The sequence below is a fragment of the Phoca vitulina genome, unplaced genomic scaffold (genome assembly GCF_004348235.1).
Source record: "Phoca vitulina isolate PV1807 unplaced genomic scaffold, GSC_HSeal_1.0 scaffold50, whole genome shotgun sequence".
In the NCBI taxonomy this organism is placed as follows: Eukaryota; Metazoa; Chordata; class Mammalia; order Carnivora; family Phocidae; genus Phoca; species Phoca vitulina.
Window position 1 is genome coordinate 6,219,897 of NW_022589753.1, and position 16,793 is coordinate 6,236,689.

Here is a 16,793-nt window from a genome sequence, read left to right on the forward strand (position 1 = left end):
CCCCCCCCCCCAAATCGGGCTCCCTGCTCCGCGGGAAGCCTGCTTCTCCCTTTCCCACTCCACTCCCCCTGCTTGTGTTCCCTCTCTCACTGTCTCTCTCTCTGTCAAGTAAATAAATAAAATCTTAAAAGTAAATAAATAAATAAGCAAACAAAATCTTAGGGAAAAAAGTAATTACTAATGCGGGGCACCTGGCTTAGCTGGTAGACCACGTGACTCTTGATCTCGAGGTCATGAGTTCAAGCCCCACGATGGGCGTAGAGATTATTTAAGAAACAAAGGGTTAAAAAAATAAAGTAATCACCAATGCTAACTTTTAATTCCTGAATAAACGGTTGGAAATCCTGGCTTCATTACCTGTCAGTTGTGTGATCCCGGTCATGTTACTTACTCAATTTCCCTGTTAGCAGCATGAAAATTATTATATACAATTTTTCTCAGTTACCTGTGAGAATTAAGAATTATCCACTCATTCATTTACTCACCGTATTTACTGTGCCAAGAACTGTGCTAGCTGTAGAGGGGAAAAGGTGAAGACTGTGCCACAGGGAACTTACCTTTCTCTGTGACTGACATTAATCAACCATGAAGGCAGTGTGCAGGGTGGTAAGATAGTTTTTTAAGAGAAAGACCTGATCTCATGTGGATAAGAGAACCTTTGGGACGAATTCCCGGAGAAAATGAAGTTAAGTGTGTACAAAGCTCAATAAACAGCAGCCATTTGTTTCATCGTAACTAACGGCAGACAAGCTTTAAATCCTGGCCCTGCCACTTACTAGGGTTGCAACTTTGTCCTCTTGGCCCTCAATTTCTATGTCTGAAAAGCGAGGCTGATGACAATACGTGCCCACAGGGCTGTCGTGAGAACTGTGCGAGCTACCGCATATTAAGCGTACTGCCAGGTGAGTGGCAACAGTAAGCACTCAATAAAAGTCTGATACTAATATTGTTGTTAATTCTGAGTTCTCCAAATGAGATAAATGAGCACGGCAGCGTCAGGAACCCCGCTAGCTCCCCGCCCTTCCTTCGCTCCCTGGAGAACCCCCTACCGCTGGTCCCCACCGGACCCACGTCGCTGACCTTCTCAACCTTCTTCGGCCCCTTCACCAGTTCGTGTCTCTTGGGGATTGTTCCTCCGTCGCAACCCATCGCCAGCCAGGAGTCAGAGTCAGTAGCGATATCCCGCAGCGACCACTTCCGGGGGTCCCTGGCGACCTCTGCAGTCACTTCCGGCGCGCAGGGATGACGCAACACGCCCGCCGAGGCGCAGTGGGGCGGACCCGTTGCCAAGCCCCAGTTGCCATGGAGAGCGTCGCTAGGGGCTGGGCGAGGCGCCGCGGCTAGGGCTGCCGGAGCTCCAGCCAGTCCTTGCACTCCCAGGGGCTGGCGGAGCGTCCACGTCTCCCGGCTCGGCCGGTTCCTTCCTCCTTCCGGTGGGTGCAGGGTTTCTGATGCACCGTGGCGACCGCTCGCCGCGCTTAGGGGGCAGGGGTGACTAAAGAGCACCCCCGTTCTTGGGCCCCGTCCCACCCGAGCGTGTCTGACTGTGGGTCTGGCACATCCCCGCGCTCTGAGCGCTGCGAGGGAAAGGGCCGCATTTTGTTAATGCAATTAACGATGCAGGTGAATGGCATCTGTTATTTCAGATAACAATTAGGTGTTTAAGTGAGAACTTTTTATGGAGCACCACGGTGACTTCAGCACTCACAACAAATCCTGTGACGTGCTGTTATAGGAGATTCTGGGGGACGTAAGATTCTCTAAGGCCTGAAATTTTGACACTGCCATGCATACGGTCTATAGAGGAAAAGTTGCAAGGAGTCTGTATGTGCATGTATTTGATTCGCAGCCTCCTTTATTTTTTTTATTAAAAATCAGGTATACTGAACAGAGGCAGGTATAAAAGCCACACTGATGTTTACCTGCCTTTTCCGAGAGACACGTTGTACTACGTCTGTAACGAGAACCCAAATCCCTTGCAAAATCCCTGCTAAAATCCATGACTGTCTGCTTCTATGCTCTTGCCTATTTTTCTAGTTGTTCCTTTGATTATTATAAATATTAGGGGAAAGTCTAACCACAGCGAGTAAGGTGGACCTACATAATTGGATGTTACCTTGCTGACCAAAATGAGACATAAAAAAAAAAAAAATCTGAAATATTCCCCAGTTGGGAACAGAAAATATGTGGATATGAAAACTTCACGGATTGTAACATAGGATTATCTGTTACTGCAATTAATGGGAATTAAAAGAAAATCAATCCTTTAATTCGTTGGTCTCTCATTGCCTTATGATTTATTTTTTTATTATTTTTTTTAAGATTTTATTATCTATTTGACAGAGAGACACAGCGAGAGAGGGAACACAGGCAGGGGGAGTGGGAGAGGGAGAGGCAGGCTTCCTGCTGAGCAGGGAGCCGGATGCGGGGCTCGATCCCAGGACCCTGGGACCATGACCTGAGCCGAAGGCAGACGCTTAACGCCTGAGCCACCCAGGCGCCCCACCTTATGATTTATTTTTATACCAGTCACAGATATTGTAAAGTCTGTGAGGGTAGGGACTTTGCTTTAGTCCCCATTGTGTCCCCAGTGCATGGAAGAACCTTTGGCACACTCAATATTCATTTCCTCAATAAACCAAAAAGGAAGTACTGACACATTCAAGGAGGGTGACAAGTCCAGTTTTGGTAGACCCTAAAACTGGTGAGTACTATAAGAATCCATTTACAAGTAAGGAAATAGAAGCTGGGAAAGATCAAAGGACTTGCCCAACGTCCCACAGCTAGTAAGAGGGAGAGCTAGGACTGGGTTACAATATTAGTTTTCCCCCCTCTGTCCCCAAAGGACAGAAAATCAAGTTACAGAATAGCATAAATGCAAAGATCTTTAAACAGACTCTCAAACCAATGCCCTTTTCTGGAGACTCAATCTTCCCCTCCCTGAGTTCATTTGGAGAAATGAAAATAAAAATAACTACTATTTATTAAACCATGACTGTGCACTGGGAGATTTGGATCATTGTTTCCTCTGTCTTCATAATTTAGGAGGTAGGGGATATAATGCCTTCCATTTTCCAAATGAGAAACCTGAGACTGAGGTGTACAGTCTTGGGTCAGGGGCCCACAGCAGTCGAGTAAAAGGAGTACAAGATGAGAGGCTTTCTCAGATGAGGCCCATGTGACTACAAATGCCGTGTTCTTTAACCTCTCCCCAAAAGCTGCTGTGAAGCCCAGCAGGGCCAACTGGGTGGATGTTGAAGCTCTCGGGCAGCTGAATTTTTTTTTTCTCTTCCTCCTTGGTTTCCTCATTTAGAATATTGGTTTTTAGGCTGCTCTGTGCTGTAGACGATACACAGCTTAAGCTTTTGTAGAGTTAGTATTATCAACAGCAACTAATTTGTGTTGAGAGCTGGCTGCGAGTATCAGGTCCTGTGCTCAGGGCTTTCCGTGATTTGAGCCATTTTGTTCTCAGCACAGTAGACAAACTGGTATCATTAGCTGCCATTGCTTTCCACTGCCTTTGCTGAGTGAACTGAGACAGGATATTCCCTTACAAGGATCTTTGGTGACAACTTCACCCCGGTCAAACTGTGGATTTAAAGGGCAGGAGAGGAATAAAACCAGGAAAGAGAAAACCATCATCCTGTGGCAAAACCAGTATTTCTTAACCTCTTTGGGGTTATTGGACTTGATAGAGAATTTGATGAAAACTTTGGACTTATTCCCCAGAAAAATATCCAGTGGTACATAGAAAATTTTGCTACTGTTTACACATCTATGTATTTCATGCATCACCCACTGAGGCCCAAGCTAAGAACAAGTACTCTAAGTGCTCCTACTGCCCATTACAATCTTTCCCAAATGTTCCAGCCTTCCGAACCTTGAGGGTTTGACTTCCGGTGAGTACTGCCCATGCGCTCTCCCATAGCTGTTGTTTACAATTTTGTCTGGACAAGGCAGACAGGCAGAGTGACTCGTTTTAAGAGTTAGCATGAAAAAACAACAACAAACGGCTGTGTGTTAGGATTCTTCAAGAGTCTCACAACCATCACGTACGGTTACACTTCTGAGGATGTCCCAAAGAGGGTTAAAGTCAAATAAAGTGGACAACTAGAAGTAATTAATCCCGACATAATTCAAGACAAAAAAAAAATTACTTTTAGTTTGCAGTTTTAGGGAAACATTAAACATATCTCAGGAATACACAGGGCTTCCATGAACTGGCCTCTGGCTACCCATCCCAGATCATGTCACCCACTTTCCCTTCCCTCTCTGGGTTCCAGCCACACTGGCCCCATCTCTCCCTTGAGAGCTCCAGGTTCGTTTCCACTTCTGGGTACTTGCCTCACGGTTCCCTCTTCAGGAACACTCATTTCCCACTGTTTTCCAGGCTGTCTCCTTTGAGTGACTCAACGTCTGCTCCTGGCGGGAGGGGGCGGTATCTCTGCAGAGCTCCTTCCCCGACCTCTCCCAGTAAAAAAGCACCCCCTGTCCATTTCTCTATCCACTACCCCCACCTTGATTTAATTTCTGCATTGCACTTACCGCCACTGACCTCGCGTTATAAATTTAAATTTTGATATCTTGTTCAACATGGACTTCTTTGCATTGATTGTGATTTTTTAAAATACTGCATCAAAATACAATGTATCTTGATTACTAAGTTTTTGGGTGCCCCCTTATATTTTGATTTTAAGGAGAGTGCCTCACTCACCCCACCTCTTCCTGGCCCTGGTTTCCCATCCCCCTCAGCTGGAATGAAGGCTGCAAGGTGCAGAAGCTTTGGTTTGTCCCCTGCAGTTCCTCTAGTGATCAGTAGAGGCCAGGTAGATAGGAGATGCACAATGAATATTCAATGAACGAACAAAAGGAAAAAGGCATTAGCCAATCACCTATACAAACGGGCAACTTTTGTAAATGGGCAGCCTTTGGAGACCTGGGTGCATCCTTGGGGAGAATATAAAATTTTAAAAAGATATTTTATTTTTTTTAAAAAAGGATAGTTGCCCCCAAACCAGAAACCCAGCTCCCCAGGGCTTGTCACACTGGAAGATCTCTCAACTAGGCTCCTCACCACTTCCATCCTCCTGATGAAATTTAACTTAATTGAGGTCAAGTTGCTACCACCACCACACCACCCACCATTTCCTCTTCCTACCTTGAAAGGAAGCAGCACAGAATTCTGGGCATGAAAGAAAACTACTTAGCAAAACATTGCTAAAAGTTAAAAAATGCAATATTCTTCTTTTAAATGTTTTTCAGAAGCAATTATCCTATCGAATTAGAGGAAACTCATCTCATAACTGCCCTGTTTCAAAAAAAAAAAAAAGGAAGGAAACACATTTAGCTAAGAACAGCAGCTTTTATTATTTTCAACCCAATGGTTTTGTACTTTGTCAACAAAGGCCCTTGGTTTGAACTCGTCTCAAAATACATGTAGAGACAAAAAAAAATATAGACAGATATGTCTCCCTATATGTTTATCTACCTGCCTATCTACATACATACATCTGTAGTGTTCTGAAAGCAATAGGGATCTGTTGATTACCTGTTAGAGCCTCTCACATATGAAGGACCGGAAGAGTTAAAACAACTACAGCATTAGAACAGGGTCTGGAATGTAGTAATCACTTAATAAATACATGCCGTTGTTATTACTATGGTGCAAAAATCATCTTGCCGGCTGGAGTAAACAAGTCCTGGTGCCTCCCTGCAACACCCTCCGCCCACCCCCCTGCCCGCCGCCCTTCTTCCAACAACATTCCCGACTTGGGTTGGGGCCCCTGTTGGGACACGGTTCTTGGGGCCTTTGCATTTTTGCATGTCCTTTGAGCAGAGGCATTGATGACATTTTGTTCTGAATTACCTCTTCAAGGCGGTTTTTAGCAAACGCCCTGGGAAGACAGAGATCATGTCTTTCTCCAGAGCAGAAAGGCAGGTGTGTTTGCTGTCCAGTATCAGAAAGACAATGTCTCGCTCTGAGGCAAGACTTGATCAGGTTTGCGCAGAGGTCATTGGGAAAGACTGGGGCTGCCTATGCTGAGTTCTTCGGCTTTGACACAAACTCAGTGTGTGCATAGCCTCATCTGCATCCTGTTTTGCTCTGCCCTGGGACTTGGGTTGAGGTGGAAATGATATAAAGATGAAGCATAAGCTGCTTGCAAGGCTGTAAGGAAAATCCTTTGTCTCTGGGCAGAAGAATTAACATAGCAGGCGTCAATAATATCCTTAGAAAGGCTGGCTTGCAAGCTTGGCCTTTGGTTGTTTATAAAAACCTGGATTTGGGGAGGGTGCCCACCATCCCCAGAGTTGATGAGAATGGGTCAGCGTGCCTAAGCTGTTTGTACAAATAATGTGGTTCATGCTGGACACCTGCTTGCCTTCGAGAGTCTGGAATTCGGGGATGTGCCATGTAGAGGCTGCCTACATGATCAGCCCCATGGAAACCCTGGATGGGAGGCTCTCGTGACCTACCCTGGCTGGCAACATCTCACAGGTGCTGTCACAATTTGTTGCTGAGGGAATTAAAAGTGTCCCGTGTGACCAGGGAGAGAGGACTCCTGGCCACTTGAGCCTGATTTCCTTTGTACTGAACTCTTTGAGCCTTTCCCTTTGCTGTCTCTTTTCACTGTAATAGATCAGAGCCGTGAGTACGAACGTAATGCTGAGTCTTGGGATTCCTCCTTGCGAATCATTGGACCTAGCCGTGGTCTTGGGGGCCCCAGACATAGTCTCTGATCCCAGAATCTTCTGTCTTCTTGCAACATCCATGAAATTGGCAGGCTAACTTGTTAATTTAAAATAGGGGGATCTCAGGGGCGCCTGGGTGGCTCAGTCGTTGAGCGTCTGCCTTCGGCTCAGGTCATGATCCCAGGGTTCTGCGATCGAGCCCCGCATCGGGCTCCCTGCTCGGCAGGAAGCCTGCTTCTCCCTCTCCCACTGCCCCTGCTTGTGTTCCCTCTTTCGCTGTCTCTCTCTCTGTCAAATAAATAAATAAAATCTTAAAAAAAAATAATATAAAGTAGGGGAATCTCAGACATGTCATAGTTCTTGGCAGGGCTATTCTTTCCCTCTCTCGGGACACATGCGCCTGTGTGGAGGGCTGAATCCCAAGTCTAAGTCAACCTGGGTACTACATGCCCTCCTTGTTGTGGGGCTTTCAGGGGCAGGCACCTGTTCTAAGCTAGTCCAAGCAGAATCAAGCCTCTTTCTTCTCTTCTGGCCACAAACCAAGGACATAACCTGGGGCAGCCACCTTGCAATCATGAGAGTTAACACAGAGAAAGTGGGACTGAGAAACTGGGCACCCACACCAGCCGACCTTGAACCCAGTCTGCCCCTGGGTTATTTTAAGATACTTGAGTCAATTAATTTCCTTTATTGCTTAAGAAAGATTGGATATGGTTTTTGATCACTTGCAACAGAAGGAGTCCTAACCAATACAGATCACAGCTGTTCAAAGAATGTGGCCTCTCTGTTCTAAATTAGAGAACCAAGCAAGCCTCACAAAGATACGGTCTTTCTTTAGAGACCCTAGGAGTAACTCGGTGAAAATAATCAGCTAACAGTCAACCATTTAGAAGTGCCTACTAAGTGCCGAGTAGCAGGCAGGCTGGTGACATTTCAGATGACTTCCAGCCTGAGGCTGCTGGTTCCAGGCTACAAAGGTGTTTAGTGGTTGAGATGTGTATAGGAGACATGGACCTTCACTTGAAGTGAAGTAAAGATGATGTAACCATAGCAACATGAGCTGAAGACCCAGCTGCAAGGAGAGGAAGAGGAGGTGGTTTGCCTTGAGGGGAGCTCTGCACCACTTTCAGATCTGTGCCCAGCAATGGATATCCTGTCCACACCACACCTTCTGGTTGCACCACCATGAGTGATGGCTTTGTTTTTGCCATACTAGCCTCGTGCATGGGCACTTGGTGTCTACTGCATCTCCCTGCACACTTTGGGGAGAAGCATTTGAATAAGAAAAGTAAACATTGGTGGCTTTGCTTTGGTACCAGAATCTGGGTGACATGGATCACCACCTCTTCCAAAGAAAGGATTGCTACGAAGAATGCTTAAATTCATGATTATATTTACATAACTTTATAAATGGTAACAGATTTGAGACTGTTGAAGCACAAGCTGTTTCTGAGTAAACATACTGAATTTATCAACATAGGCTATTATATACAAAATAAATTAATAAGGAACCCAACAGAACATGTTGTGTTGTAAATATGACATGCATCTTTAGCTCCGTTAAGATAAAATAGAACATATATATATAGCATATATATATATATATACACACATACGTTATATATATATATATGTTGTATAAGATGCAGATACAGAATTTGTACCAAATCTCACAAAATTAATTCAGTCCAAAATGAAAAACTTATCACATTTGCTAACAGATGCAACAGAAATTCATCATTTGAAAATAAGTCTCTCCTCCTTTACTGTCTCCCTAGCACCTGACACATTGTGTATGTAATTCTTCATCACTTATCGTCTATCTCCCCACTAGATGGTAAGCTCCCTGAAGACAAGGCCTTTGTATGATTCACTGCTATATGCCCAGCACCTAGAATCTGACATAAGTAGATGCCCAATAAATAAATATTGAATGAATGAATTTAAAGCAGGCATACATTCAACCAATATAAAATTGGTTTCTACAACATCACTTCATACACTGACCCCACATGCTATGCTAAAAACTTAGCAAGGTTCTTACTTAATACCTGGCTCTCTGCAGCATAAGCCAACGTCCTGGGGTTGTTTAGCCACTTGGTAATACCAGCTTCTGCCCATCAGTGCATCCCTAGGCTGGCTTTGCCCATAGGACAGAGTTGCACAGGTTGGGGCTGGGAAGCTGAAGCTAAGAGGTTAACCTTAGGGAGGGAGAAAGAGGGGGAAGGAGGCTCATTCCAACATCCCTCTGAATTGCCGAGTGTGTTGCTCCAGCTTCTGGGCCTCGGCCTGGAGGTGCCCCAGGGCTGCAGGGCTGGGGTACTTGAGCACGGCGTGCTTGGTGGCCAACGCGAGGTTCTTGAGCAGGCTGCAAAGGTGATTGCTGCCACAGAGAATCTCGTTGCGCACGTCCCTCTCCTGTGTCTCTTTGCACAGCGTGTCCACCAGCTTCTGCCCCACCATGATGACCAGCTTGCTCTGCGTGATGAAGATCTCGGGGGGCTGGCTGTTGCTGAGGCTGCTGTTAAACACGCCGATGGCTTTGAAGAGCGCCCCAAAATAGAGCCGGCAGTGTTCAGAAAGGTGGAATCTCTTCTCGGGATTCTGCTGACTCAAAGGCTGTGGGATGGGGGAGCTAGGATCCTGGAAAAGGGAAGAAAACAATTGATAAGAGACAGATTTGATCACCAGGCTGCGGTTGTCTCCTGTTTCCTATTTTGCTCAATTTTCTAGACTTTTTATAAGAAAAAATACAGTTTTGTTTGGGATGCCCCACAGTGCACCATCTGCCTAACAAATTAATCTTTTCAAAGCACTGTTACATATAAATTATAGTATTTATATATACAATCTTACCTATTGTGTTGTCTATATAATCTTACATGTTAAATATATAAAATCTTATTCAATACTCTCAACAAACCATTAGCAGCCCATCCCAAGAAGCACATTGACAATGACTAAATCTATAACTTTAAAAAAAGATAAAAGAGGGACGCCTGGGTGGCTCAGTCGGTTAAGCATCTGCCTTCCGCTCAGGTCATGATCCCAGGGTCCTGGGATCAAGTCCTGCATCGGGCTCCTTGCTCAGCGGGGAGCCTGCTTCTCCCTCTGCCTGCCGCTCCCCCAGTTTGTGCTCTCTCTCTCTGACAAATAAATAAATAAAATCTTTAAAAAAATAAAAGAAAACTTGATGGTGAGATTTTAAAATTTACTCAAAGAACAGATTTTAAAGGATTAAAAAAAAAAATCCTTTCTAATTGCAACATCAGCAGTAAACCCGAGCCCCAAAAATTTCTAGAAGAAATCCAAATATGCTGACCTATCTGCCTTAATATTATATTTCTCCAACTTGCTAGTAAGATTTCATCTAGAATTTTACTTCCATGAGTTGTATTTTCTGAAATGTGGAACCAATGTCTTCCAAAGCCTAGGCACTGTTGAAAGGTTCTCAGCATCTAACTTAGTGGCAACCCCTCCAGGTAATCACCCAAACCCCGTTTGTTAGGACAGGTGGGGAGACTGGTGTTCTCTGAAGTGAGGGGGCTGCCCGTGGTCATTCATGTAGCAAAATGAAGAGCCGGCGCTCTAAGCTGAGTCGGCTAAGTCTGAATTCTTAGTCTTTTCGTTAAACTGCTCGCTCTCTCATCCACCTGCGATCTCAAAACTCACAGCCTGGAAGCACTCAGACAGTGTGAGAGGGTCTGACTTTTGTGCCCCCCAACTTCGTGTGTTGAAACTCTACCCTGTTACGTGAAGGTAGCAGGAGATGAGCCCTTGGGAGGTACCTGGGATTGGATGAGGTCCTTTGGGTGGGGCCCTGTTATGGGATTATGCCCTTGTCAGAGCTCATTTCCTTCTCTGCTCTCTGCCATGAGAGGACAGAATTAGAAAACAGAGGGGATCCCTCCCCAGGACCTGACCATGCTGGCTCCCTGACCTAGGACTTCCAGCCTAGGGATCTCGTTCTAGTTTGCCCCTGAGAAGACGAATGATCTTGTCCATGTCATGAGACATCTTTGTCCTTCCCTCCTCTACCCCCACCCACCCCCAGCCAGGGAGTTGATCTGTTTCACTGATCCCCAGGCTTCAGGTATTCGGACAACCTTCACAAGTTATGCCCTTTTTGCCTCCCTCTTAACCTGACTTGCTTCATCTTTGTCTTTAAAGGAATCCACTGGTTTTACTTATACTAGTTTAATGGAAACTCTTCAGATTGGTAACTGGAAAATCATTGTCATTTGCCACAAGTAGAAGGTAACCAAAAAAATAAGCACAACGATAACATCTTTGACTAAAAAAAAAAAAAAAAGGAAGAACATCGAGTGTCAAAGAGGTGTTGATGATACACAAGCTCCAAACCAAAACAGTTTTTCTATTGTAATCAGAAGCATTAAAAGAGGATGTCAAAGGTCATGTCAGTCCCACCCATGATAAACCTGCAGACCACCGAGAACTATGTCACTAATGGTTCAAGAATCGTGCTCCACATACTGGGGTTCACTGGACTTGTTCAGGGCTCCTTCTACTGCAAACAGGAAAAACTGTCACAAAAACATCTACTCCCAAAGGGGTCATGGCTAGAATGCCGACTTGTTCATAGCAGGAGACATCTCGAGCGATAAAGGGTCAGAAGTCCGGGAGAGCCAGCCCTATCACTTACCTGTCCTTCGAGGTTTTCGGTTTCATCCAACCTTCCTTCCAAGATGGGTTTTTCTGTCTCTTCTAGGTTAGGCAGCTTCTGAAAAATAAAATCCCTTCCAATTACCAACGTGAGTGGTTTTTACACTGTACAGAGGTATTTAAGTCCACTTTAAAACTTGAGCATTTTTCTTTATATTTTTGTCAATGGTTCTGCCTCCGGATGCCTTTTTTTTAAATTTAAAATCAGTTAATTAACAGATAGTATATTATTAGTTTCAGAGGGCTGATGCCTTTTTTTCAACAAAGGAGACTTTGCAAGACCAAGGGCTGAATTTTGCCTACCAACATGGCTTGATACAAGGACACATGAGTTTTTTATCTTTTTAACATTTTTTAAAGGTTTTTATTTATTTGACAGAGAGATAGAGAGAGAGCACAAGTAGGCAGAGCGGCAGGCAGAGGGAGAGGGAGAAGCAGACTCTCCGCTGAGCAGGGAGCCCGAAGTGGGGCTTGATCCCAGGACTGACCTGAGCTGAAGGCAGACGCCTAACCTACTGAGCTACCCAGGCGCACTGGACACATGAGTTTTTAAAAAATTGTATATATATATTTATATTTATATTTGTGTATAGTATATCTCTTTATCTATATCTACATCTTTAAACCAGGGAATGAAAAATACCATGTTTCTAGCTTCTCTAGAATGTGTGAAAGCTGTTACACCAACCAGCAGGCATTTTAACAGAATACCACACAAGACTGGGGCTAAACCTGGTGATGGGTATTGGGGAGGGCACGTTCTGCATGGAGCACTGGGTGTTATGCACAAACAATGAATCATGGAACACTACATCTAAAATTAATGATGTAATGTATGGTGATTAACATAACAATAAAAATGCCACTAAAAAAAAAAAAAGACTGGGGCTAAAAGGGCCAAGGTTGTCCCCAGGTTACCTGCCTCTTGGCACTTGCAATCCTTGAACCAGAAGTTCCCTTTCTACAATGTCTGAACTCATGCAGCAAAGAATTTCTAACAGTAACTGCAGTCTGGAGGCTGCTAAGACCATGCACAATTTGGAAGAGTGTTTACACTTCCTCTTCTGTTTCTAAGACACACAAAGACAATGACTAAATCAACAACTTTCAAAAATGCAAGGAAACTGGGGAGTGAGATTAAAAAAAAGGTGCTCAAGGAACAGATTTCAAAAGGTTTTCAAAGACCTTCCTAACCCTAGTATTAGAGATAAACTATCCCTTGGGAGCTTCCAGAACATCCTACGTGCCTTAATATTGAAGTGTTTATCTTACTTCTTAATAAGATTTCATCTAGAACATTACTTCCATGAATTTTAATTTTTTTTAAATGGAACCAATGTCTCTCAAAAATTATTGAAAGATCATTATCTTTCAATATCCAATTATAGTTCTATAATTATAGTTCTATAATTGGATATTTTTATTATTATTATTGGATAATAAATATCCAATTATTGAACTATCTAACAATTAGTGAAAGGCTCTTAGCATCTGATGGGCGACCCCTCCAGATGAAATTTGAAAGCCTCCTTCTATTATACCACCCTGAACTCACCAGTTCACAGGTAATTGTCCCGTTTTTCTTTAGTAGCTCAGGGGAGTGTTCACTTTCCTTTTGTTTATTAAAAGGAGCACTTCTTTGGTATGATTCAATTTCCCTTTGGGGAAGCTGGGTGCATTTTGCAAGCTTCAATTGTGCATTGGGGGTCATTTGCAAGGTATCTTCCTTTTCACAGTTCTGCTTGAAAAGGAGCTTCCCATTGGCAATGACAATGGAGGCAAACCTCTTGATGTCTTCTGGAACCATCCGCGCCACCATGACAAATCTCTCGAGGTCATCCAGGCTGTTTTGGACTTTGTCCGTCGCGAGGACTTCCAAGGACCAATTGCAGCTATCCAGGCTTTCCTTTGTTCTAAGCAGGATCTGGTAGGAATTGGAGATGGTCTGTAGCTGGTCCCTAATTCTGGCCTGAAGGTTAGTGTCGCTGAGGTTACAGGCCGTCCCACGGACCCCACGGGCAAAATCCAGGAATGCTCTCAAAGATTCTTCCACGTGGTCAGCGGCGCTGCGGATGGCGCTGAGGTTGGCCTCCAGGTAGTCTCGGAACCTCCACTTCCTGCTGACGAAGAGCATCAGGCTGGCGACAGAACCGGCCACCTCGTGCTGCAGAGCTGCTACCCTCTCTCTGGCCAAGTCCGGGTCCAAGGAGAGCTCCTTTCCTGACTCCTCCGAGCAGGAGCTAGACGAGGAGTCCGTGGACAAGGAGGAGCACGAGGAAACAACGCTGGCTCTGCTGTCAGAACTGGAAACGGACAACCTGTCCGGTTCCGGAGACAGCGAGGGGGCCTGGCCAGGGAACCACGAGGAGCTGCGGTCCGGGGCATTCTCCGGAGCCCCGCTGACTCTCCCCAGCTCCTTCACGGCCGGGGGGCCGCTCGGCATCGCTTTAGGGATGTCATAAATGTTTGGCTTGGTGTTCTTCTGTTCCACCCGGGGGTTCAGAAAGCTTGAAGGCACCTTGTAACCAGCGCCCTCGTCCAAGGGAAATGTGTCCCTGGGTGCCAGGGATTTATAAGAAGGAATTTCTGGAAGGCTGAGTTTTTTCTGCATGGGCACATTTTTAGGCAGGTGTGGATAGAGGGACCTTGCTCTGCTGTTTGGAGGGTTCTGGAAGCTGGACATATACCTGGGTGGAGTGTGGGGCTCTGATTCTTCCACAAAGCTGCTCAAAGATGCATTTCTGCCATTGGCTTTTTCTGGAGACACTGGTGTGTCATAAATCCATTCTGATTTCTGGAGGCTTGGTAACGTGTTGTAGCTGCCTCGCCTCACGGCAATTGCCGACACCAGGGGAGCACTCTGCCCCTGTGAAGAACCACACAAAAATGCCCAGGTCAGTAGCAATAAAAAGAGGGTTTGAGCGACTCATTTGACAAAGGTGCAATTACACTGAGGACCTACTAAGTGCTGGGTACTGTGCTTCTTACAAATCTGATTGTCACTCCCTTCCTCAAGCATCTTCAGTGGCTCCCCATTGCCATGATCACTCAAGACCCTTCATCATCTGGTTGTACCCACCTTTAAGCTTCCCCACCACGGCGGCCACCAGCTTCCTTGTGGGTCCAGTCACCCCGGCGGTTCACCTTCCCCTGAACTCAGAGTGCTCCCTTAGTCCACTGTAGTTCATTTTTCCCAAACCAGTCCTTCTGTTCTACATGCCCTCCCGACCCGCTCCTTACCCTCTAACAAACTCCTATGCATCTCTCACAACACTTCAGAGATGTTTTTTAAGGCCTTCCCCAAAAAACTTGGGCATAGGTATATGTATTGTAAATGTGTGACAATTCGACAATGAACAGATTTTCAAATTAAGGCATGTCCCCTATAAACAAATAAAAATCTACCTTAACACAACATATCTCTGAGGTACAGAAGAAGAAGAAGAAGAATTTTCCTAAGATCTACTGAGCTTTTGCTCTGTGCCAAACACTATACCTGTACGAGGTTCTCCACGAGAATTATCTCAATCCTCACAATTAGTCTGTCATGAGAAACTGAGGCACGGAGAAGATAGAGGACTTGCCCAAACCACATTACTCAACCTGTTCCTTAATACCACTGCCATCAGGAGTTTCAAATGAAATAAGCTCTGCTATGAGGAATTTGCATTCCCAATTTTGACCAAGCTGATAAAACGTCCCAGAGGATGCTCACATTTTCCTAGCATCAGATCTCTGTGCCTTGTCATACTTACATGTGGTTGGCTGGCCAAGGGACCAAGTCCTGCCTTTTGGGGGCTGGGGGGTATATCATATAACAGCTGCTTCTTTGGCTCCTGGGGAAAGACAGAAAAGGATAACTTGGATTTTTCCTTCCTGTGCAAACTCTGCCCACTCCAGTGTTTTGTTTTGTTTTGTTTTTCCAAATGAAAATAGAAATCACCAAAGACTTTGGGGCTTTTGGTCATGATGCTCGCATGGTGGAAGTTTATGTGGTTATGTTTTCAACAACGGACTTTGTGCTTTAAAAAGATGCTTTCTTGGGATGCCTGGGTGGCTCAGTCGGTTAGGCGTCTGCCTTCGGCTCAGGTCATGATCCCAGGATCCTGGGATCGAGTCACGCATTGGGCTCCCTGCTCAGTGGGGAGCCTGCTTCTCCCTCTGCCTGCCGCTCCCCCTGCTTATGCTCTCTCTCTCTCTGATAAATAAGTAAAATCTTTTTTAAAAAATAAAAAAATAAAAAGATGCCTTCTTGACCGAAGCTGGGGACAAACTATAGAGAGAATGAACTTGCCTAAAAACAGGGGCTCATTAGCATCTGTAAGTTAGCCTTAGGATTGACTAAGCAATACATGGAATTGGGACTTAATATGCTTCTGTCTTTCTTGTTTGTTTTTCTCAGCAGAAATTTTCCTGTGCTTGTAATTTGTGTGTTCATCCTGCAAATATTCACTGAGTGCCTGTTAACCACCAAGACACTAAGCCAAATGACGTATATACACCCAGTAAGGAGCAAAAGACATGGTGCCCAAACAGATGATGTGCATTTTTTTTTCTTTTGGTACAGCAATTAGAAAACACATATATCAGGATGTGCAAAGTAGGTGTGTATTCCAAAGTGACAGGGAGAAGCACCGAAACAGGGTCTGCACAAAAAGAGGGAAAATGCTGGACTCTGGAGAGGGGGTTTCTTTGGAGAGAGCCGAACTGTGAGTTTCCTACTGACTCCTTCTCACTGGGGAAGGGTAGGGTGCATTTCGTTCCCCTCAGGCAGAGTGGAAAGTGCACCAATGGGACCTTCAATGACGAATTGTGCCACCTGGGTGTGGGGTCGTGGTGCACAGGGGCTAACTCCGGCTTGGGAGAAGCTAAGGGTGAGAATCTGATGGCTGTGCTGGGGATGACCTGTTCTCGAGCGGGGACCAGCGTGAAGAAAGTGAAGCAGCTGCCTTGGTCAAAACAGTTGAGGGGGCCCCAAAATTCTTGGTCATCAAGGTAAATAATAATGGGATGCAACATTTTTTTTAAAAAAATCACAATGTGAAAAACCCATGATGAACAAAATATTCAATAAAGACAGGGTCAAGAGGGCAGGAGTGAGGGTGAGGTGAGTGAGGCGAGTCCTGCACATACATCTTTAAGACTTTTGTGCCCAAAGCGTAGCCATGCTCCTGGCGTCTGTCCTGGCAAAGGGAGCAAGTGTGTTCATCCACGGGCCACAGGTGCAGGTGCAGGCAGAGGAGAAGAGATGCTCAGGAACAGGTGCAGGTGCGGGGAGAGGAGAAGAGATGCTCAGGAACAGGTACAGGTGCGGGGAGAGGAGAAGAGATGCTCAGGAACAGGTGCAGGTGCGGGGAGAGGAGAAGAGATGCGCAGGAACAGGTGCAGGTGCGGGGAGAGGAGAAGAGATGCTCAGGAAC

The 16,793-nt window shown here is 45.4% G+C and overlaps 2 protein-coding genes across 3 annotated transcripts in view; both read right to left on the reverse strand.

Moving 5' to 3' along the window:
- The window catches only part of RTF2 (replication termination factor 2), a 37,813-nt gene extending 36,592 nt beyond the window's left edge, over window positions 1–1,221 (reverse strand). For both annotated transcript variants that reach the window (XM_032387641.1, XM_032387642.1), the window contains exon 1: window positions 1,081–1,221. In XM_032387641.1, the coding sequence (XP_032243532.1) occupies window positions 1,081–1,149 (69 nt within the window). In that variant the 5' untranslated portion in view covers window positions 1,150–1,221. The remainder of the gene's footprint in view (window positions 1–1,080) is intronic.
- Window positions 1,222–8,922: 7,701 nt separating this feature from the next.
- CASS4 (Cas scaffold protein family member 4) overlaps window positions 8,923–16,793 on the reverse strand; it is a 32,672-nt gene continuing 24,801 nt past the window's right edge. Inside the window, exons 4-6 of the mRNA XM_032387725.1 lie at window positions 15,129–15,209; window positions 12,929–14,239; window positions 8,923–9,333 (exon numbers count right to left, since the gene is read on the reverse strand). Of these exons, the coding sequence (XP_032243616.1) occupies window positions 8,923–9,333; window positions 12,929–14,239; window positions 15,129–15,209 (1,803 nt within the window). The remainder of the gene's footprint in view (window positions 9,334–12,928; window positions 14,240–15,128; window positions 15,210–16,793) is intronic.